We start from the raw sequence: 23014 nt of genomic DNA, 5'->3' as shown, positions 1-23014 counted from the left end.
GTAAGCATTAGAGCTAAGATTTTAACTCAAGTCTCTGGGACCCCAGAGTTGATGTGCTTTTCCCACCATACCACATGTGCATGTGCAGGCCAGAGAGTTTTCTGGGGACACTGGGCTTTTTGAGAAGGTCATATAAACAAGCTGAGGCCAGAGCTCCACTAAATTATTGGATGAGACTAGGCCTAGTGGGGTGGGGGACAGGGAGGAGAGGGAAAATATATGGCTTCTACCTAAGCAGCCCCTGTGTGTTCCTCAAGGGCCAGGGAGAATGAGGGGGACTGTTGGCAAGACTGCATTTCCCAGGGTGATAATGATATGGAGTGGGAGTGGAGGCTGTTATGATGCCCTAATATAGAACATAAACCCCTGCAAAAAAGGGCATGATTAGAAGCCCTAAACCAGAGAATGCTCACTGTGTGATTCATACCTTCACTCATTCCCTCGTTCATTGGTTCAGCAAATATTTTTATTACGCATCTGACATGCTCAACTCTGGAGATACGGAGATGATGAAAACAAATACAGCCCCAGCCCTCCCAATGCTTAGGACACTGGGGGAGACAAGGAAGGAAATAGTTACACACCTGATTGATTCTTTAGAACTGTGACATGGACAGTAAGTATGTAACAGAAGAACATCACCTGCCTGATGGTAGCAGTGGAAGGGAAATACAGAAGCTCTTACAGCTGAAGAAAATCCGCTCGGTCAATTTTAAGGGAGATGTTTTTCAAGGTGAACAGAGAGGCTGTACTGGTAGCTTAGCTTTGACCATGGGCCTGGGTGATCAGTGTACCCCGCAGACCCGCTCCCTGCCCTGTGTCTTCATAATAATCGTGAAGTCCATTTGGTAGCCATACAACGGAGGCTTTCAAAACTCGACAAACTAGACCCAGATGAAATCTGACAGTAAGGAAATGTATTAGGTCTTCTTCCTACAGCCCTTGGTATCCCTGGCATGAAACTGAGTGTGTGGTTTGTGGACAAGGCAAGTCAGCTATGCTATTGGCTCCTCAGGGTTAGCAGGAGCAGCGCTGGGAAGTGTCTGTGAATTAAGCAGGAGCAGGAGGGGAGGGCGTAGGCATTACAGTTGTGAATTTCTGTGGATCCAAAGCTTCTCCAAACTACCTGCATGGCAGCAAATATAGGGGCTGCTCTATGAATGAGTTAGCATTAGATAATAGAATGGGTGTGGAGCCCTTTAGCTCTTCAGAGAAATACTGTCTAAATACATAGTGTTTGCATCAGAGATAATGATACAGTACTCTATTTATAGTGCTCTGCTACCTACCTGCCAGCTCCTTCCCAGGGACGTGGTACAGATGAATGGGCAAGATCTGGGAATGTGCTTTGAAATCATAGATTAAAGCCCTTCCAGGTAGGCATAGAATTTTAAATGTATTCTATTAGTGTCACTGTCGTTATTTTTTCTTTTATCACCCCGGAGTGTCACCACCTTCTGTTTCAGGTGAACGACCCTGCCTGACTGTTGCGTACCCTGAATGTCATCAGAAAGGCAAGAGCCCACAGATGTGCAGTATAAACAAACATGTTTTTATCTGAGGGTTCCAGAGGTATTCTGGGCTGCTCCGGTCAGCTGGTCCTTGCCTCTCTGTGAACCCAGGCTTTCCCAAGCTCATTTTCTGTCCACCACTAGGAAGATGCAAATGTGGTACTTGAAGTGAGTACTGACTGCAAACCTTCTGGCCCTGAGCAGGGTTGAGAGGGGGCAATCGGAGGAAGGGCAGATGTGCTATGAAAGGGAGGCTGACTCTTCACCGCCTCGCCCAGCCTGGCCAACTGAGTGAGGGAGCACAGCTCTGGAGAAGTCATTGAAGTGGGGCAGGGTGGGAAAGGAGCTTGAGAAATTGGCACTGATTGGGACTACAAAATCAGATTCTTGCATCTCTGGGAAAAGAAGAGTGTAGATGGGGGGCTTATCTGTCAAGAGGAACAGCCAGGATCTGGCTAGAAGAAAGTGAATTCAAATGCTTCCTCCATTTGGAGAACTTCTCATGCAGGGTTGAGGAGCCTTCAGTAGGACAAATTGGTACCTTTGCTTCTTCCACACACACCTTGATGGAGATCAAATAGGACCCTTTAAGCATAACCAATGGGATTAAAATATGCAAATGAACTGCCTCTGCAACCGCCCTCTGAGCTCCTGCCCCAGGAGAGAATAAAGAGCATGCTGGATAATAGGGAAGGTCACCCTCTGGAAGGCACGCAGCTAACACTGGGGCAGCAGGTGCAGGGGAAAGATGATCCCCATTTCCAAATAGACTTCCTAAGACTGGCTAAGGTCAGTATGCGGTGATATGAAAATGAGGAATGATGTTGAGGGATACCATACCCTTTTGCCTGTAATTCTTCCTCAGACCAGACCATGAGTTCAGAAAATACCCTGCCTGGTCCCAAACGAGCACTTGTCAAACTCCCAACTATCTCACCCTCTTCTCATCCTATCCCAGAAATGAGGGAAAGAATAATTCTTTTATTGGTTGTTCCAGTTATAACTTAAACAACAGACCATGGTCAAATTAAGTGACATTTAAGACTGCTTATTTTTTTAATGTTTACATATTTTTTATTGAGATACAATTGACATATAACATTATATTAGTTTCAGGTGTACAACACAATGATTCGAGATTTGTATATATTGCAGAATGATCACCAGAATAAGTCTAGTTAACCTTCATCACCACACTGTTAAAAATTTTTTTTCTTATGATGAAAACTTTTAAGATCTACTTTCTCAGTGTCTTTCAAATATGTAATACAGTATTATTAACTATACTCATCATGCTGTACATTACATCCCAGGACTTATTTATTTTATAACTGGAAATTTGTACCTTTTGATGCCCTTTACCCATTTCCCCCACTCCCCACCCTCCATCTCAGGCAACCAGTAATCTGTTCTCTGCAGTACCTATGAGTTTGGGTTTTCTTTTTTTTCCACATATAAGTGAGATCATACAGTATTTGTCTTTCTGTGTATGACTGCTTATTATATGTCAGTTACTATGCTACGAGTTTTACTTGCATGGTCTCATTTAATCCTCTCAAAACCCTATGAGGTAGGTTTTATTATTGCACCCATCTTCAGGTAAGGAAACTGAGGCTCAGAGAAATTAAGTAATTTTCCAAAAGTCTTAAAACGCTTAGGTACTGAACCCAGATATCTCTGACCCTAGGGCCCATGCTCTTGACCACTAACTGGGGGAATGGATAATTATTTCCATGGCCTCAGTCATAGGAAGGAACAATGGAGCACACACTTCACTGAAGTCATCACTGAATAAGTGAGTGACTGCAGAGCCAGGTTCTAGCCAAAGTGACTCCTTTGAAGGCCAAAGAAGGTTAGACTTGTTTGGGAAAGGGAGCAATTAAAGTGGTCTTTTCATAGCAGTAGCCCAAGAGCCGGCCCTGATGGCCTAGCAGTTGAAGTTCGGCACACTCTGCTTCGGCGGCCTGGGTTTGGTCCCTGGGCGCAGAACCACACCACTCGTCTGTCAGTAGCCATGCTGTTGTTGTGGCTACTGACAGACAAGACCTACAACTAGAATATACAACTATGTCCTGGGGCTTTGGAGAAGGGAAAAAAAAAAGAGAGAGAGAGGAAGATTGGCAACAGATCTTAGCTCAGGGAGAATCTTTCCCAGCAACAAAAGAGAGAGTAACCCAATAACAATGCTCTGAAGAGAGTTATATGGGCAAGAATGGAGTCAGGGAGACTGGCATGGGTCTGCCCCAGCACTCCTACCAGTATAATCACATATTGAGTGTTAAGTGTAGGCTCTGCCGTCAGTTCCCAGCTCAAATTCTGGCTCCATCACTTAGTAGTATTCATTAATCACTCATTCATTCATTGAACAAACATGTATTGGGTACCGTCCATGTGCCAGAGACTGTTCAAGCGCTGGTAAATGAGACAGTCATGGTTTCTGCTCTCGTGGAGCTTGTATTCTGGTGGGGAAAACAGATGGTACCCAGATAACCAAATAAATAAACAAGTTGAAAATGAAACAGGGTGATTTGGTGTGGAGTAGCTGGAGAGCCAATCAGATTGGGCGGACAAGGAAGTAACCTGCAAGCAGAGGCATTTACAAAGGACCTGGGGATAAGAATATCTGGAGGAGGGAAGTTCCAGGCAGAGGAAGCAGCTAATGCAAAGGCCCTGAAGCAGAAATGAGGTGGACGCATTTGAGAAAACAGAAAGAAGGCAAATAAAGACAGCAGGGGCAGAGGAGGCGGAGGGAGAGTGGTAGAAGATGAGTTGGGGCAGGCAAGGCTGAGCTTTGCCGGCTTGATCAGGTTCTCAGGACGATTCTGGAGCCAGCAGCATCGGCGTCACTTGGGAACCTGTTGGAAATGCAAGTTTTCAGGGCCCACCCAGACCCCCTGAATGGGAGACCCTGGGGGCAGGGCCCAGCGTTCTGTCTGATCAGGCCCACACGAAGATTCGAGTATGCTGAATTTTCAGAACTCCTGGGCTAGATGATGCAGTTTTAATTTTATTCTAAGTGCGATGGGAACCTACTGAGGGTTTAAGTAGGGGAATGACCTATTATGATTTTCTTTAAACAATTTTAAAAAGCACTCTGGCTATTGAGAGGAGGACAGACCGTAAGAGAGTCAGAGGAATGGAAGCAGGGAGCCAGGTTAGGCGGCTATTGCAAAGTTCCCCTGCTTTGAGTAGGGCGGTGTGGCAGAGAGGAGAGGTGGCCCCCGCCTGAAAAGGGCAGGGAGGCAGAAGCTGGGGCCACAGAGAACTGGCCACCATCTGTCCAGCGCACAGTTCAAAGGCAATGTCCTCAGAGAAGACATTCCACACTCCCCCATTCCCTCCCTCTTATCTAAAAATAGGGAGCACGGCCGAGATCTGGCCTGTCACAGACCTTGGGCAGCTGAGTCTTCTAGAGGGTGGGTGCTTCCTCTGGTGAGGAGGGGCAGGTGAAGGGGAGGGCAGTGGTGAAGGGATGGACTCTGAAAGGCTTAGAAAGTTGGCTGGCTTCCTGAAAGTCTTAAAGAGTTAGCTCCGGAGGGGGAGTAGGAGCCCTACTTATATTACACACACAAACACACACTCAGCTGAGTGAGACCTGCAATTTCCAAAAACAAGGGTTACGGGCTTTTGCTCATATCATTACCCACAAAAGTCCCAAGTGAGAAATAAAGCCTCTTGTTCTCCTTGTACAGGCTCAGAGAGGGTCAATGGCTTAGGAGAAGGCAGCAGGGGAACTCAGACTCAGGTCCTTTGCCTGCTCGTCTAACATTCTCCCCATTATTCCACAAGGCACCAAGTGACCACAAGAGTGGATTAGGATCAGGGCGAGGTGAGTCATGCAACTGCAAGGTTGGGTCCTGTCTGTACTTAAAATTTTGATATTTTGTTTGTCATGGATTTTTTACATTAATTCTGATTTTTAAAACTATTGCATTAAAATATTACTTCTCTTGATTACTGCATTGTTTGGTGCCCCCTTACATTTTGCACCTGTGCCTCGCTTGCCTCACCCTGATCCTGGCCCTGGATCTATTCTTCTCTATTCTATATCAACCTCTTCCATTGACCATCAGCAGAACCTTTAAACACAAAGCAAACAGGATTTCTGTTCCCCTCACCCTTGTGAAAATCTCAGCTTCTGCTTTTAGACTCTGTTCCCCAAGAAGTTTGCCTGCTATGTTCCTGCCAAGATCAGTGAGATCCGTGAAAGTAGCAGGAGGCTAGATTCTCACAGCAGAGCAGAGTATGCAGTGCTCAGCACTCCTGCAGCTGAGCCAGGGCTGGGACTCAGGCCCTCTGGCTCCAACCCTTGCCAGCCTGGGCCCCATTTGTCTCTACATGGTGCCAAACAAGAATTTGCCATCTGTCTGTAGAAGAAAGGAACAACCCTGAACCAGAAAACAAATCATTGAGAAGTCTCACAGGTGGACATTTCTGACAACCCCTTTGGAACCCACAACACAATACACCCAAAATGGCGACGATGACTGACATGCAACCCATACACTCTCTCTCATCCGGGGCCACTGCACTGCACAACTCCAGGGGCAGCATTCCCATTGACTTCTGTGTGAATGGAGCCCACTGCAGTTGTGCAATGCTGCAGCTCTGCCTCAGTTTAGTCCATGACTGATTCAGTCAAGAACATGTCTATAGAATCAGCTAATCTTCCATGTAGTTAAGTCTCCAGTTGAAGGATTTTCTTCGCCTAGCACAGGGACAGTAGTCTTTTCTGGACTTGCTATTCATTGGGATCTCTAGAAATTATCCACCAGAAATATACACTTTGTAAGTGCTCCAGTGGACAGGAAATTAAGATGGAAGGCAGGAGCTTTGACTGTGCTTGACTCAGGTCCTTAGGAGCCAGCTCCTCTCTCTTCCTAATTATTAGCAGGTTTTTCTTAGACCTGAAATTTCATGTCGAGATAGTACAAACATCTCTCCTTTCTGCTTGGATCAAAATCATTTTTAAAAAATGAGATCCCCGGCAGAGAGGGAAAGCAAGACAGAGAGACCCAACATTTCCAAAGCCATGAATCAGATAACCAGCTATTTGTTCTCTTCAGTGCTGGGAGTAGACACACTGTTAAATAAAATGATTTTATAGATTATTCTCACTGCCTTTCCAAGAAGGGGATTTATCAGCTTCAGGGCACAGTAACCGTTTATTCCCAGAACATTTGTGTTTTTTTCTACATCCCCTCTTGGCTTGGAAGAGGACAGAATTGGAGCTGTGAGATGTCCTCCCTTTCCCAGACCCCACTCCTTTGGGGTGAGACAGGGCAAACTTGGGGCCCAGATAGGGCTGTAAATAACTGAGTCACATATAGAGCTGAAACCTGCACAGGTCCACTGCTATGGGGATTGGAAATTTAATTCCACTTTGAGAATAACTGGGCAAGGCCCTTACAGAGACCACTTTCAAGAAGGCCAGATTCTTCCTCTAATGTATAGTGAAATGTTCCTAACCCTCACCCCACCCCATCACACCCCTGCTCACATGCGTATACACACAATCAGAAATATGAAGTTCTCCCCACATACGGCAGCAAAGAGGGAGAGAAATCTTTATCATAGCTTCAAGAGATGAGAGCACTCTTGTCCTAGCAAAGAAATTGTAGTTAGACAATGGATGAGCACATTAATTTTCCTATGTGTGTAAGCACACACACATACACATACTTTTATCTTCGCATGGTGGCCATGAGAAATAGTCAAGCTTAGGAGCCTCCTTGAGGTTTGTGGGATACTCAAACCACACTGATTTGAGCTGCATGAGGAATGTGAGTAAGTTGATTCCCTCCATAGAGACACTAAATTTCCTAGAGCTTAATATTACCCCCTACCCTATGGAAATTCCACACAAGCAAAAGGGATGCTGTCTGTACATGTTCACACCACGAGACTAGAAGCTCCATGAGAGCAGGAACATGCTTCTGATAAATAATGAGTGGGTAGATGGATGGATCGATGGGTGGATAGGTGGATCAATGGGTGGATGGATGGATGGATCCTCTTTGAAAGGGTGGAGAGTATAAATATTTGTGATTTAAAATCTTTTCTATCCCGTAGAGCTGCCCTGCAAGGCATGACAGCCTTCAAAAGGAAGGGTGCTGGTTTAGAAGACTGCTTTTCTAAGAAATTAAAAAATTCCTTCACTTTGCCCTGACCCTTGGGAAATAGAGTAGCCCCTTTGGGGTTTTGGGCATCACCTTCCCTCTGACTATAACCTGAAACCGAGGTCTGTAGTCATACAGTCACCTCAGTTGCCCTTTTCCCTTTAGCCACAGGTAAGAAGCTCTTCAGGCATTGGGGAAGTGGATATTTAGGAGAGCAAAGGAGTCAATCATGAGCTACAGTGCCCAGTTATGAGCCCAGACATTCCAGAATGAACAGAATGAGCATCAAGTCCTCAAACATGTGGGTGTGCGCCCATGGACATGACCAGCAGTCAGGTCTTAATTGTCAGTGGAGACAAAATGTTCCTATATTTTGCCTAGGGGAAGCCACATCCTTGTGGATTTTCTCTGATCAGTGCAGCTAGTCATAGTATGGAGAAGCTGCAAGCAGCAGAGCGCTCATCAGAAGGATCTGGAATAGATGCCAAAGGAGCAAAGATCATGTGCATGCTCCTCCATACACATCCAAACACATCCTCCCACTTTGTACCTCCCTGCCTGTTCATTCTCCCACCCACCGGACCACCTCCCCCAAGCTGCAGAAAGTTCTTCAGTGAAATCCATCTCTCTGCCTCAGCCTGTCCCATATTCCTGTTGGTTCAGGCTGTGTGTGGAATAGTGAATCAGGCAAGAGTCTGACAAACAGGGCTGCTGCTTACAGTTGTGCAGGTTGTGCACTATATAAAGACCCCTGAGTGGAGGCTAAAAAGCCAGCCAGGGCTCTCCACGCCAAGCCCCACCATCTGACGTGTTGCTATGCAACCCAGAGGAAGGCACCCTGTCCTTGCCAAGCTGTGTATCTCCAGGGCTGTATCTTTTCTCAACTTGGCACAAAGGTGCTGTATAGTCTAGCAGTGGCCCTACAATCAGGACAAAGTATTCTGATTACAAAATAGATACTGCAAGACAGTTCCAAGAGATCATCTGGCTCAGTTCCTGACTTCATAAAATAAATAAGAATTTGTTGTAGAATTGAAGTCTGCCTGCCTGCCCATATTAGTTATCTATTGCTGTGTAACAAATTGTCATAAACTTAGAGACTTAACACAATACCCGTTTATTATCTCATAGTTCTGTAGCTCTGAAGTCTAGGCATTGTGTGGCTGGGTTCTCCGAGTCTCACCAGGCTAAAACCAAGGTGTTGGCCTGCTGGGCTCTTATCTGGAGGCTCGGGGGAAGTGTCTTCTTCTGAGCTCATTCAGGTTGTTGGCAGAATCCAGTCTCTCGTGGCCTTAGGTCTGAGGGCCCTGTTCCTTGCCATCTGTCATCCAGGGGCCACTCTTCTCCTGGAGGCTCCCTACATTCCTGCTCACATGATACCCTCCATCTTCAAACCAGAAACAGTGTGTTGAGTTCTTCTCATGCTTCAAAGAGATTCAGGCATGAATCTCTCTGGCTTCCCTTTCTCCTTCAGCCAGAAAAAGCTCTCTGCTTTTAAGGGCCCTTGTGATTAGATCAGGCCCACCTGGATAATCTCCGTATTTGAAGGTCAACTTTGCCATATAAGATATCATGTCATATAACACTATGGGGGAGATATATCATCACATTCACAGGCTCCAGGGGTTAGGTCAGCATATCTTTGGTGGGACATTTTAGAAATTCAACCAACCACAGCCTCCTTGCCCACCCATATTCCTTTTAAAAGCCAAATCAGGGCCGGCCCTGTGGCTTAGTGGTTAAGTGAGCGCGCTCCGCTGCTGGCGGCCCGGGTTCGGATCCCGGGCGCGCACAGACGCACTGCTTCTCCGGCCATGCTGAGGCCACGTCCCACGTACAGCAACTAGAAGGATGTGCAGCTATGACATGCAACTATCTACTGGGGCTTTGGGAGGAAAATAAATAAATAAATAAAATCTTTAAAAAAATAAAAAAAATAAAAGCCAAATCATTGAGCCTTTTTTCCCCAAAGGCTTGTTTGAATGGGCATATTCATACCTTACTTTATCAGATAGTTACCCATTTTCAGCAAATGCTAGCAAGTAGTAAACTAATTTGTGAATCAATCAGAATTACTTTTTCTCGTCATAACCTCTCTGAAACATTTTGGTAGAATCTGAAATCTGTGCTGGAACTGGCTCTTACCAGTTCACAAGAGCTGATTGTTAAATGTTTAGGAATTTTGCAAGCTGGTTGTTAAAACTATTAGTAGCTTGAAATTGACTAGAGTGGGAGTATTTACACCACTGAAGCCATACACCCCAAATCAGGGTTCCTTTTTTTTCCTAGAGAGCTGGTTTACCAGCATACCACTGGGTGTAGACCTAGGTCATCTACTTGACCTCCTGTAGCATGCAGGAATCCTTTCCACAGCCTTTTTTACACATCATCATCATCCTACTTTTTAACACCACCAGGAATGGGGCTATCATTCCCTTATAAGCCAGTTCATCTCGCTGATGTAGTGGTATGTTGTAGAATTGAAGTCTGCCTGCCTGCCAATGGCCCCAGTCCTTTGGAAACAGCACTTGTGACAGTCCCAGAACCATCTAGAGTGGGTGCCATCTTCCCCAGGAGACACCTCTCCTCTGGATCCACATATCAGATCCTAGTTAGAAGCGCAGTCTTTAGAGCAACACTGTCTAAATTCAATCCCAGCTCTGCCGCTCATTTAACTATGACCTTGGGCAAGGCACTTAACTTTCCTGGGTCTCTGGTTCCTCATCTATAAAATGGAGCTAAAAATAGCACCTACCTCACAGGTTATGGTGAAGATGAAATGAGATGATATATGCAGAGAGAATAGCACCTGGCTTGGCGTGTACCCACCTCATGGGTTTGTTGTAAAGATTAAATTACTTAATATAGGTAAAGCATCAGAACAGAACAGTGCCTGGCACAAAGTAAGCACTAAATTAGTAAATTAATTTGAAACACGGTTTCTAGACTTTTCATCAACCTAGTCACCCTAGTCTGGTGCACTCCAGTGTCTCAAGATGTAGTGTCAGAACGGACCTAATGACTCCAGCCTTGGGCTAACACTAGACGTTGCTTCCAGCCGCCCCCTGCCTGACTGGCACGAGCATTGAGCAGCTGCCTCTTTTTCTCTAAGTTTTCAATAGAGTCAGAGAGACCTCCAAGGAGTCTAGAGCCCTGGATCAGCAGCATGGGCACAACCTGAGAGCCTGTTAGAAATGCTGAATCTGAGCCACCCCCAGACCTGCTGAATCAGAATCTGCACTTTAATAAGATCCCCTGAGGGATTCATATGCACATTAAAATCTGAGAATCGCTGTTTTCAGGGACCCTGTGACACACCTATTTTCAAGAAAAATTGGGTAGGGCATCCTAAGCCTTCTCATGAGACAAGGAGCCTTTCCCCCAGCCTTAGTGGGGGGGTCGGAGGGGGACTGCCAGAGCTGGGCTGTCAGGCTGTGGTTGGGAGGCAGGAGGGGCTTTTCTGCTCCTTGCTCAGAGCCAGAAACCTGCTAGGGGAAGAGATGGGGGCTGCTGGCACCCAAGTAGGGAGATAAAGAAGACTAAAAGGAGGGCTCTCAGAGATGTGAGGCTTCTGAAAGCTCCTACAGAAAGGCTACCAGCTTGGCCGCCAGCTCTGTCCTGCGGCCCCAGGTCGAGGAAGCTCTGTGAGCAGCTGGGATGAATTTAGAAATGATGAAAAGAAACCCTTCTTGATATGGTGAAGAGTCGTTTAGTAGGAATCCAGAGGGAAGAGGTCTCTGAGTCAGAGATTATTTCTAGCAAGAGAGGGCCAAAAGGTTAGGAAGCCACCTACTCACCACACAATGCAGAGGCTGATCCACTTATTACCTGCCTGTGCTGCCTGAATTTAAATGGGAGAATTCTGTGATTCCTCATCGTGGCCACAGTTTGGGAATGGTACCCAGAATTGTACGAAACAAACTATAGGAATAATAGGGGACATATGCTAAAATCCCAGCTCTGCTGCTTACTAGCTATGTGACTCTGGACAAGTTACTTAACCTCTCTGAGCATCTGTTTTCTCATCTTTAAAGTGGAAGTAATACGCCTCTGTTACGTGGCTGAAATAGGATGAACTAAGCAAGTTCTTCTCATGGCGCGGAATACAATGTAAATGTATATATTATCTTAGGTTCCTTCCTTGTATAAAGTGAAATTCACGGGGTCCTCCTCTAATATAGTATTCATCCATTTGACAAATAAATGCTGCTTCCTTCCTTTTCACCCTAAAGGAACTCACGGTCAAAGAGCACCTTTCCTTTTGCAGTATCCTGAGGACCAGAGGCCTAGTATGGAATTGGGTGTCCTCAGTGCAAAGGAATGTTCTGAGAGGCCAGCCAGGCAGCCCAGAAATGTGTTTCCTAATCCTTTCCGGGCTGTTGGTGGACAATCTCCTGGGAGCATCTTTTCCAAGCGGCACAGCCAGGTCTTAGCTGGGAATGCTGCATGCTTTGGCACCTCCCTCTGTAGAAGGTTCAGAAGAGAGGCAGGTGCAGGCCCTGGAGCCTCTGAGAGCGTCACTGGCTCTAGGAGCATCTGCTCAGGATAAGCTGACCCCATGACCATTCAGTAACTGCCACTGGGCCGGAAGGAGGTATTGGGCATAGGAGAAACGTAGGGTTCAAAAACCCTAGCCTAAACCCATGAATTAGATCCCAGCTTGTTGTTGGAGAGCTCTCCCATAGACTGGACAAATAGAGTAGATTAAGTAAGCTGAGGATGTAATTCAATGACACTGGGCTTCTGGCCTCTTTGTCCCACTGGGAATCCTCAGGCTTTCCATCAAAATCGCCTTCAAAATATTTTTTTGTCCCTAATGAGTTATATTTTTACTGTGAAAAGGCAGAGTAGATTCATTTCATGGAGCCTCAAGTGTGTTAGAAATTCACCATTAGTTACTCGGCAAGTCATGATGGAGGGCCTCCTCCACGACAGGCACTAGGACTAAGTGGCAAATAAGAGACACAGGGTCTTGTCCTCATGGAGCTTACACTCTAGTGTGGGCAGACTATGAACAAGTGAGTCAATGAACTAACCAGCTCACTTCAGGCTGTGATTAGTGCCCTGAAGGGAACAAGCAGATGGGACGTGATGGAAAGTGACCCATGGTGGAGAGGTGGAGATGGTGGGGAGGGAAGAGACCCAGGGAGATAACATGGCCATGGGAGGCCTTTCCGAGGTGGTGATTTTATGTGGAGACCCAAAGGATGAGGATAAGTGTGGACCCAGGTGCATGGAACAGCAGGGCTGATACCCTAAGTGGGAAAGGACTTGATTTGAGGAACAGAAAGACGAGTGTGTCTGGGACTCACGAGCAAGGGGAGAAGGTTATGAATGAAGTCAGAGAGTTGGCAGCAGTGGGATCACGTAAGACCCTATGGGCCACGGTAAGGACTTTGTATTTATTCCAATCATAGGAAGTATGATAGGACCTAGGTTGCACCTTTAATGAATAACCTGGTTGTTGTGCAAGGAAGGGATTGAAGGAAGAAGGCAAAGACAGGAGCAGGAAAATCTCTTAGGAGGCTATTGCAAAGTCCAAGGGAGAGGTAATGGTGTCTTGATCTAGGTCTTGACAGCAGAGGGAAAGATGGTGGTGAATTAAATGTATTGGGGTTGGAGGTGGGGAGGGGAGGAAGAGGGATGAAGGAAAGGAAGGAATCAGGGGTAATCCCAGGTTTGGGGCTTGAACAATTTGATAGATTACAGTGCCATTGGCTGAAATGGGGAAGAACAAGTTTGGAAAGAGAACTCAAGAGCAGGCTGGTGATTCTTACTAAATTTAAATGTACTTGTGCCCTCGTTTGTGGCTTGAGCAGAACTGGGAACTTTCTCAGTTTTCAAGAGCTGGAAGGGATTTCTCTAGCCTCCAGGCAAGGTGACACCTTAAGTCCGAACAGATGTGGTGCCTTCCCCGTGAACGATCTCAGTGAGGGGATCGTATGCCCTGCCTGCTCCACTGATTATGCCCTCCGACTATTGGCTCCGCTAGCTGACCTAAATTCCTCTTGCCGCTACTGAATGTCTGTCCTCATTTTCCTCTTCAGCTAAGTTGTCAATGGCTTCTCTTATTCTGCTTATCTGTTCACTGAAAATCACAACAAGCACAAGTCACGCTGTGTTTTATGACATGTGGTCTGTCCAACCCAGAGCTTGTCACTGGCAGAGACACAAGGCCAGATTTGGGGAGACTGTGAGAGTTGCTCTTCATGCTACCACCCTAAACATTCCAAGCGCTTCTTTTTTTTTTTTTTTTTGTGAGGAAGATTAGCCCTGAGCTAACATCCGTTACCAATCCTCCTCTTTTTGCTGAGGAAGATCAGTCCTGGGCTAACACCCGTGCCCATCTTCCTCTACTTTATATGTGGGATGCCTGCCACAGCATTGCTTGATAAGCGATGTGTAGGTCCACACCTGGGATTCGTACCTACGAACCCCAGGCCGCCAAAGCAGAGTGTGTGAACTTAACCACTATGCCACCAGGCCAGCCCCCAAGCCCTTCTAATAACCCATTTGGGGTCTATCATCCTGTTACATCCAATCCTTTCTTGACCTGACTTCTATTTCAAGCCGGTACCACCTCTTGGGTCACCAGTTCTAGTTACTGATTTCCCTTCATTTTCTGACTTAATGACTGGAGATTATAAGAATCCCTTATGTTACTCTCAAACCACCAAACTGGGGTCATATTACTCTCAGTAATAATGGTTGCTATTTATTAAACACTATTAAACTAGGGAACATGCACCCTGCCAAGTGCTTGGCATACATTATCTCATTTAAGAACGCTATGAAGTTGGTATTATTATTCCACTTTACAAATGAGACTAGGAGAGCTTAGCAAATTTCCCGAAGTCACCCAGCTAGTGGGAGGTGGGAGCTGGCTTTGATCCCAGGTCCTCAGTCTCCAATGCCCATGCTGCCACTCTGGAGGAAGGCAGGCTGACGTGTTGTGGCCTTTCAGAGGTTGAACACTCCCTCTTTCTGTGGTGGCTAGCCAGGTTTTTCTGTGACTGGGGTGGCTGTGGCAGGTGATGAGGGTTTAGAGTCTTTGTTTTTGAAGCAGTAGGGTGGGAGGGGCCGGAGAGTATCAGTAACTATTACATTCACTTCAGGAGCGATGGACCCACATCTGATTCTATAGAATCGACAGTGTGGACAGAGGAAGCTCTGTAGACACCCAAAGCTCTACCAGTGACTTGGGAGAATATTACAGATATTCCTACTTTATAAAATGATAAAGGGAAGAGCTGAAGGTCTGAGTCTCCTCAACAAAGGCCCTGGGGCACCTGAGTCTGACAGGGTGCACGCCTGCAGGCAGCCAAGCAGGGCTTCTGCGTGGATGCCTTCTTTCTCACCACTGAGGCGAGACTCGGCTCCATGCCCACCCCCTTCCAGCAACGTCTCACACCCTCTGGGAAGGGCTTAAGTATCTTGACTGGGGTCTGGTCTGGAAATGTCCCCCTCATTAGGCAAAGGCTGGGAGAGGCCCAGGTCCACCTCCATTTTTAAAGCTCCTAGTAATACTTAAAAAAATGAAGAAAGCAAAACAGGGTCACTAAAATTGGTTTATATTTTTCAATGTTTAAATTTAAAAAATAACATCCTTTAACATAAAAGACAATATAATTGTGCTGGTCACATGATCATTGTAAGATTTATAAACTAGTCGTAATTCAGAGCACCCCGGAGTTAATGTGATCTGGTCAGTGTAACCCTGTGACAGAGCACCTTTGGAGAGAGGGTTGGTAGTTTTGATGCCTGCTGTGCATTACCAGAATGTGTGTCTTGAGCCAAAAGGCCCTCCTGGCTTCCCTGTGACAGTCACTGCCACAGAGAAAGAGAGAAGTTCTGCTGTTTCCAGGCAAGACTCCCACAGGCCACCTTGTCCCCCCAACCCCAACTTTCTGTCCTTTCTGTGAAATAAACCTTTCAGATCAACATCAGCTGACAGGCTTATTTTTTTTTGATTTCAATAGTCAAAAAATTCTCCCTTGTCCCAAAAGCAAGAGGGATAAGGAACCAAACATTATGGGAGGACCAAAAAGCCTGAGCTGTTAGAGGTATATTATTTCATTGCTCTCACAACTGCCCTGGGGTGGTGTGAGCATCATTTAACCCATTTGTGTATCAGTTAAATTATTTGTCCAAGGTCACATGGCATATCCAGGATTAGACCCCAGAACCTTTGACTGTAAAGCCTGAGCTCCTTCCAGTCTTCGAGTGTGATCGTGCCATGAAGCCACACGAAGCCTAGGAGGAGCCCCTTGTGGCTAGAAGGGGCCCAGGGCAGCCACTATCCTCCATGCCCTGTGGTGTTGGGGCAAACTTTGACCTTTTTGGATCTTTTCACTGCTTCCTTCTCACCCTGTTTCTTCTCCTGGCTGGCTTGCCCCACCCCCCACTCTGCACCTTGCTTATGATACTTATTTTTCCATCCACAGCAAAACAATTCACATCAAGGTAATTGATGATGAGGCGTATGAGAAAAACAAGAATTTCTTCATTGAGATGATGGGCCCCCGCATGGTGGATATGAGTTTTCAGAAAGGTGTAGTACCCTGTCCTCCACACTAACGTTAACATTCTTCTCTCCTCTTCTCTTTCTTCTTTTCTCCAATCCATTTGTCTCCTTCTCCTCCCCTTCTTCTACCTCTCTGGTTCACTTTCTCTTGTTTTCTTTCTTGTTCTCTTTTCATCTCTTTTCACCTCTCCCTCTCTTCTCTCCTCTCTCTGCACCCAGCTCTGTCCTAACACCTGCCAGCCTGTCACATGGTATCTGTAAGAGGGATGCTCAAGAGCCAATGGTAATTTTTGTTTATTAAGGGATGGGGAAATGGATATGGGGAAAAACAGAGAGACAGGGAGAGAGAGAGAATGAGAGAAAGAGCCAGCCAGAGTGCTGAGAGTATCGTATATGAGACTCTTTGCTTCTCCTTAATGGCTTAGTATACAGAAAAGAAAAAGACCAAGTAGCAGAGCACCAGGCAGGAGGGCAGTACTGGGAGACTGGCCAGGCTCTCAGCATAGATATCTACAGGGCAGCTGTTCTCAGGGCTAAGCTTACAGTCCCTGGACGTTGAGCATCAATGTATTTGGATTTGGGTTCTATTTAAAGTCCATCCTATTCCCTAAAGCAGGCCTTAGGAGCCATCTTATCTGCCATATACACGCTGTTAAGGTGTGTTTCTCTCCCTGACCTTGATTGAGCTGAAAGTACAGATTTGAGTTCCAGGTCTAGGTGCCCACCTGTTTCTATGAAGAGCATCTAGGTGTGGAGGCAACAAGTTAGAATAGTGGGAGAGAGGATTCTGACCTGAGTGGAAGCTTCCTTAAAAAGTCACGAGACTTCTCAGAGTGGTTGGGGCCTTTGCCTTCAACCTAAATGACCCCATACACTCCAGGCCTCCAATAGGGAAGTCTGAACATCCTCTATGGATAGCGCATACTGTGGAGCAGGGAGCTGCCAGTATTTGGGGCAATGTTCCTTCCCTGGCTGAGCTGTCAACCATATCCCTCCGGGCCATGCCCATAGTCACAGAGCACCCCATTCCCATTCCACGGCAGAGTCCTTGCAGTGGAAAAACAGGCCAGGCTCATATCTCTTAGATAGCCCCGCGGTCTAGGGCCTAGAGAGAAATTCCCAGAAAATGCTTCTTGACAATCAGTAAGTTTTGTCTTTCGTCCACTGAGCAAGGTGTGAAAAGGTGTCCAAAAAAGTGCCAGAAAGGTGAACAAAAATGTACTTGTAAAACACATGCACACACAACACGAATTCACAGCAAGTCCTGCGCCCAACAAACCACCTCAGATCAGTCCACCACTTTATAGACAGCGAAGCTGAGCCTGTCTGCAGAATGGAACAAGAACATCAGAGGCTCTGATGAGACGTTTTAGCTATTGCTCGTTAGCACCTCTTTGACCTTTAGAGAGCATTTAGGCCCCAGGCCAAAAAAAAAAAAAAAGTAGAAAACTAACAATCAGGGCTCACTATTGGGGCCCACTGAGCCCGCTGTGGTTCCATGAAGCACCAGGAGCAGCGACACAAGGAGACCCAGGCCCACGCAGCGACTTCTCCGCTGCCGACGGGCCTCGGCCAGCCCCACGCCAGGCTTTAGAGGGGAGCAGTTTTCAAGGAAACTTTGCTTCCCTGGCTGACTTGTTTTTAAAAGACGCTAGACTTTGTTGAGATACCCAGAAATGAACAGAAACCCCTATCACCTTGTCTCCCAGCCCCTTGATGATCAGCGTTTAAGGAAGCCAGCCTTGGGACGCGACATTCCTATAGGATAGAAGTCCAAAGGTGATTTAGAATTTGATGATATATATCATTTTCTTCACACTTTCCCACAAGTGCATCACCTATGGATATTAAAGGAGTCCTGTATCACATCATGGTTAATACATATTTATTTTAGTTCCCGCCACTGAAGCCCTGTGAGATAAAGAATGAGAAAGAGAATAGAATACTGCCTTTCTTGCTTTCTCTCTCTCTCTCTCGTTTCTCTTCCTCATAAATACTTTCCTTTTAAAATTTTCTTTATGAGGCTCACATAAGAAGTGGGTATAGACACAAGTAAGGGAACCAAGCCCCTAGCTAGGTACCGTTGACATGTTTCCTATTACAGAAGGGCCCTGGTCATTCCCAATGGGCCAGTAGTTTACCGACTGCCCAAAGAAATGCCACTGTTACCATGTGACACCCATTGGAATGTGCTGCCCAACTCACTTCCTACTAACCATTGCAGGATCTAAAATGACTCCTCCCCACCATCACCCCCCTTCCTCCTTCCCAGTCCCCTCCTGTCCTCCTGGATCCCTTCCTTTGCCCACTTTTCCTTGCCTCCTGGCTCCCTTTCCTTCTCACCCATAAGGACAACTATGACCAAGGAGACCAGAAAAGCTAAGACCATTTTTTGTATAAGAACAATACAATCCACCATAGTCCTGCCAAAAGCCACCATGGCGGGACTGCGCTGCATGTGCCAAGAGTGATGGGGAGTGATTTTAAAGGCTGTGCTCCAAGTAACCAACCAGTCTACCGACCCCGTCGACACACTGTCTCTCTTGTTGTCCCTACAGGAAAACCGTAAGGGTTAAAATAGTAGATGAGGAGGAATACGAAAGGCAAGAGAATTTCTTCATTGCCCTTGGTGAACCGAAATGGATGGAACGTGGAATATCAGGTGTGAGATTCTTTAAAAAACAAACAAACAAAATAAAACAACAAAAAGAAAGAAAAATGTAAACAAACTGAAAAGCAACAACAACAAAAAGCAACTATATTTTTTCTCCCTCCTTTTCTTCCCTCTTCCTCCTCCTTTTGACCAGCAGATTTTTTTACTCTTTTCCCTCCTGTAGTCTTGATCTCACCCTGTTTCGGTATCATCTCTGCCTTCTTAGCCTTAGCTTATTACAAGTCCTCCTTTCCCACGCCCTGGGTGCTGCAGCCTCGACTCCTCATTACCCTAATGATTTCCTTCCACCCTGTGCTCCAACTAGCCAGTTACCACTGTCCCCTGCACTCTCCCCCACAGCCCCTGCACAGATACACCGTAACCTGTGAATGTGGAAACTCCTTGGTGGGTGGGGAGGAGAAGAAAAAGAAAGGAATGTGATGCGATGCATGCATGTGCCTGTCCCTGCCTTCCTCCCTTCCCACCCTACACTCTCTAGCCTGGATTGAATGGGGAGGGTCTGGGATGGGGGCTGGGGCCCATGTTGCAATGATGCTTTGACAATTTTCTGCTGCCCTCCCCAAGCTCCCTTGAGTGCTTGGCAGGTTATACACTTGCAGAGTGGCCCATAGTCCCCTCTGCCCTTCATGAAGGTAAGTGTTTTATCTGGCTATTCGCAGTTGGGTAGACCGTGGCACGGAAAGGCTTACCAATTGTCAGAGGCCACAGCTTCTAAGAGCTCTCTGAGAGAGAGCTGGCTTCTGAGGTAGTCATGCAGCCTGGAATCCTGAGCTATTCTTCCTCTCCTTGGCATCCCGCCCCATCCCATTCTACCTCTGTTCCAAGGTAGAGTACTTTATTCAGACTACTTTAGGATAATGCAATCACTAAAGCAGAAAATTAAGAGTCTGCAAAAGGAAGAAAGTAATCCAGGTATGGAAACCTACCTAGCCAGAGGGTCCTGGAAAAGGACTGACATGGGGCATGAGTAGTGACTTATGGGTGTTCCAACTGGAGAAGGGACTCTTAAGTGGTGTAGTTGGTGTTGATCCCTGAGAAACAGGTGTTGAACAGTTCACAGAAGCCTGCCTTTGCTTTGCATCCGCAAATGAGCCTATCACCCAGATCTCAAGATAACCCTCATCCCACATCAGAGAAGTGGCCTCATTTCCTCCTTTCCTCAGGACATGCACCTAGGAATACCTGCCGGGCTTCCATTCCTAAGGGACTGATTATGTTGCAACCAAGGTAGATGTAAGGAAAGATTGCTCCCCTTGAAGAAAATAATTGGAAGCCACTACTTTGAAAGTGTTGGAAGAATGTATGTGGGAATGGTAATGTGCTCTTGGGAAATACCAAGAGGAGAATATTCGCAATCCCTTTCAGGAGAGTTATGCTGCTGAGAGCCTCATGGAGGATAGAACAGTGAGAGCATCTGTTTGTCAAAAAGTGGTGATTATTCTGCAACTACTTCATATTCATATGACAACAAGCAACATAAAGCCTTTCACCCAAGGACAGATCCAAGAGATTCAGCAAGTACACTCCCAAAGTCTCATCTATAGGTCTTCTTCTCAGACCCGTGTGATTGATCAGTTCTCATTACCTCCTGGGAACTTTCTCTGCAGAGATGACCAGTTCTGTGACCACACTGGTTTGGACACACCTGGTGTTCTAGAGGCAGAAGCCCTCTCCATCTTCCATTACTCATCCTCTCCTTGTCCAACTACTAAGATACTGCCGTGAGCCTGACTGCCACAGAATGCTGGGAGAAAGAAAAAGTCTCTGGTTCCATTGCTTCCTAGATTGTGTTCCTGCCACCAAGAATATTCTCAGAAATGGTCTCAATACCTGCCCTACCTCATTCCCAACTCCCTTGTGAATTTACTCCACATCTTCATGAGTGGTTGGATGCAGAGAACACCTAAGGCCATTGTAAACCAGCTTCATCAGTTTCCACAGCCCCAGCTACTTAGGTGCAGGTGAAAGCAGCACAAAGGGTCATACAAGGTAGCTGGAAGGAAGGCAGTGGCTCCAGACAAGAAGAATGGGCTGGAAGTCCATCCATGACTTGATTCCACCAGAAAAGAGGCTCTCTTTTCTGCATCCCCAACAAACCCCTATCAACAGCAGGACAGTGAGTGACCTAAGGTAAACCTTGTGCTCTTCAAGAGACTTGGCCAAACACAAACATCTATGACTACTCCGCATTTGAGGACCTCTTTTTTCTGCACTAAATTCTCTGTCCTAGAAGATGTTAGTAAAGCCCTGGTGGAGGCGGTAGGTGAGAAAACCAGGATTTCATCAAGCTATCGGTATGATATGCCCCCAGATCTTCCCACTACCAAGATGCCAAGATGGAAGGTGCCAACAGGAAATGTGTCCATTTCCTAGCTTCCTGTTTTATTGTCTATAGGGTAATTTCCAGTTTCTTCAGATCTTCCCATATTTTGGCATCAAACCATAAGGTGAAAGGTCATAAAACTTGATTGTCTAGGCTCAGAATCAAATGAAAACCTATCCTGATTTCCAGAATTCCCTGCTGCTCTTGGAGTGAGAAACAGTGCAGTGGAAATTGCTTTTCATTATCACTGCTGCATGGGAGAGTCTTAGGCATTCAGAACAGCATAGGCTCTGCATGGTCAAAATGACAATTGCATTACCAAAAAAAATAAATAAATAAAGGACTGGATTTGAAATAAGAGATTCTATTCTTGGCAAACAAAGCAGACTTCAGAGGTGAGATTGAAAGCTCTGGACATGCTGGGGGAGGGAAAAGGGAGGATGAATAGGAAACATGGTTGCCCTGGAGTAGAGTAAGCACTGGAGTCTAGAAGTGGACTTCAGAAAGCAATGCTGAGTGGCAGAGTCAAGGCTGCCAGGCCTGGGCCTGGACTGGAAGCCTCAGGTGGGTAGGGAAAGCACTTTCCCGCAACAATGGGGCCTGTTTGTGCCTCCCCTTATCACATCCGTGGGCTCACCCTGACAAGCTGCCCAGATCTTCCAATTAGTCACAGAGCTGTGCTGTTTCCTACTTGTCCCTGGGGTGTGTGAGCAGGGATAGATGACTCTGACCTGATCCTGCAGATCAATACAGGGGAAAGTTCAGCTCCAGCTTCTCTCATCATCAGCAGCAGGAAAAACCCCTGGAGGTATTGTGTCACTCAAAGTTGGCCTACCTGGATCTCACTGACCCATTTATAACTGCTAAGTGGAAAGTCTCAGATCCATGTAGACAATGACCAGAGAATGGTGCGATTTCAGCTGACTACAAGCCCTCTCGCTGCACTAGGGATGATTCTGGTGTTGGAAGGGATGTCTGAGTGAAAAGCAGGGCAGCAGGGACCTTTTTGGAAGAGCTGCCCCTTGTCTGGCCTAGCTGGGTATGCTGATGTGTTCCAGTCTCTGGTCTCCACTGGAACTTGGGGGCCAGGGATGGGGACTTTTCCACGCAGATCCATAGAAGGAGCAGAATGAACAAGCTGCCTTGCTATCTCTCTATCTATCTATCTCTCTATCTCAGTGTAGTGAAGAGATCCATTGATCCATTACTCCTTGGAATTCCGCATGGGAGAAACCAAAAAAAGTCAACTGCTGTTCACCCTGCATATATACCATAAAGATTCTGGATTCACATGTGTCTTCAGGGGCTGTGAATGAGGAATGATGGATCACAGGCCTGAGTTGCATTCCTAGGGATTCGAGAAGAAATAGTTCACAGACACTCCGCCAGACACGCTCTTTCCTCAACAACTTCCCTCAGTCACCTGTTACACCAGGGGTATGTGACAGGTTGTTCCCAGACTTTTATTTGACAAGAGCCAGGGAGCGAGGGGCTATACTAAGACACCATCAAGATGAAAATGTGTGTGTCACAAGAATTTTTAATTTTTGGACCTTGAAGTCTAAAAGAGTTAAGCACAAGTACAAATTTAGGGGGCTAGGGACAACTTGTGCTGGGTACATCTTTAACTCAGCTTCCCAGTCCACGCAGGACCTTGTATTTCTCTTCCATCTGTGTATAGCTTTCAATATGACAGTCTCTCCAGAATATCTGGACGCTGATTTAGCCTTTCCTTTCTGGAACGAAAAGACCACCATCCAGAGATGCAGCACCACAGGATCTATGAAAAATACAATTGCCAAAACAGGACAACAAACCTTTATCAAACACCTACTAGTTGCCATGACTTTGCTAGGCACAGGT

General features: G+C 46.3%; 1 protein-coding gene across 6 annotated transcripts in view; it reads left to right on the top strand.

Moving 5' to 3' along the window:
* The window catches only part of SLC8A3 (solute carrier family 8 member A3), a 126911-nt gene that overhangs the window by 91570 nt on the left and 12327 nt on the right, over positions 1-23014 (top strand). For 4 of the 6 annotated variants that reach the window (XM_058567221.1, XM_058567220.1, XM_058567222.1 and 1 more), the window contains one exon: positions 18713-18816. The exons of 1 other annotated variant lie outside the window; for it this stretch is intronic. In XM_058567221.1, coding sequence (XP_058423204.1) covers positions 18713-18816 — 104 coding nt within the window. Of the gene's footprint in view, positions 1-1274; positions 1377-16074; positions 16182-18712; positions 18817-23014 lie in introns of all 6 variants that reach the window. One more of the 6 variants, XM_058567225.1, reaches the window with a different exon arrangement.

Source organism: Diceros bicornis, chromosome 24, assembly GCF_020826845.1.
Source record: "Diceros bicornis minor isolate mBicDic1 chromosome 24, mDicBic1.mat.cur, whole genome shotgun sequence".
NCBI classification, from domain to species: Eukaryota; Metazoa; Chordata; class Mammalia; order Perissodactyla; family Rhinocerotidae; genus Diceros; species Diceros bicornis.
Note: the sequence above shows the minus strand (reverse complement) of the source record. Positions and strands in the feature narration are given on the sequence as shown.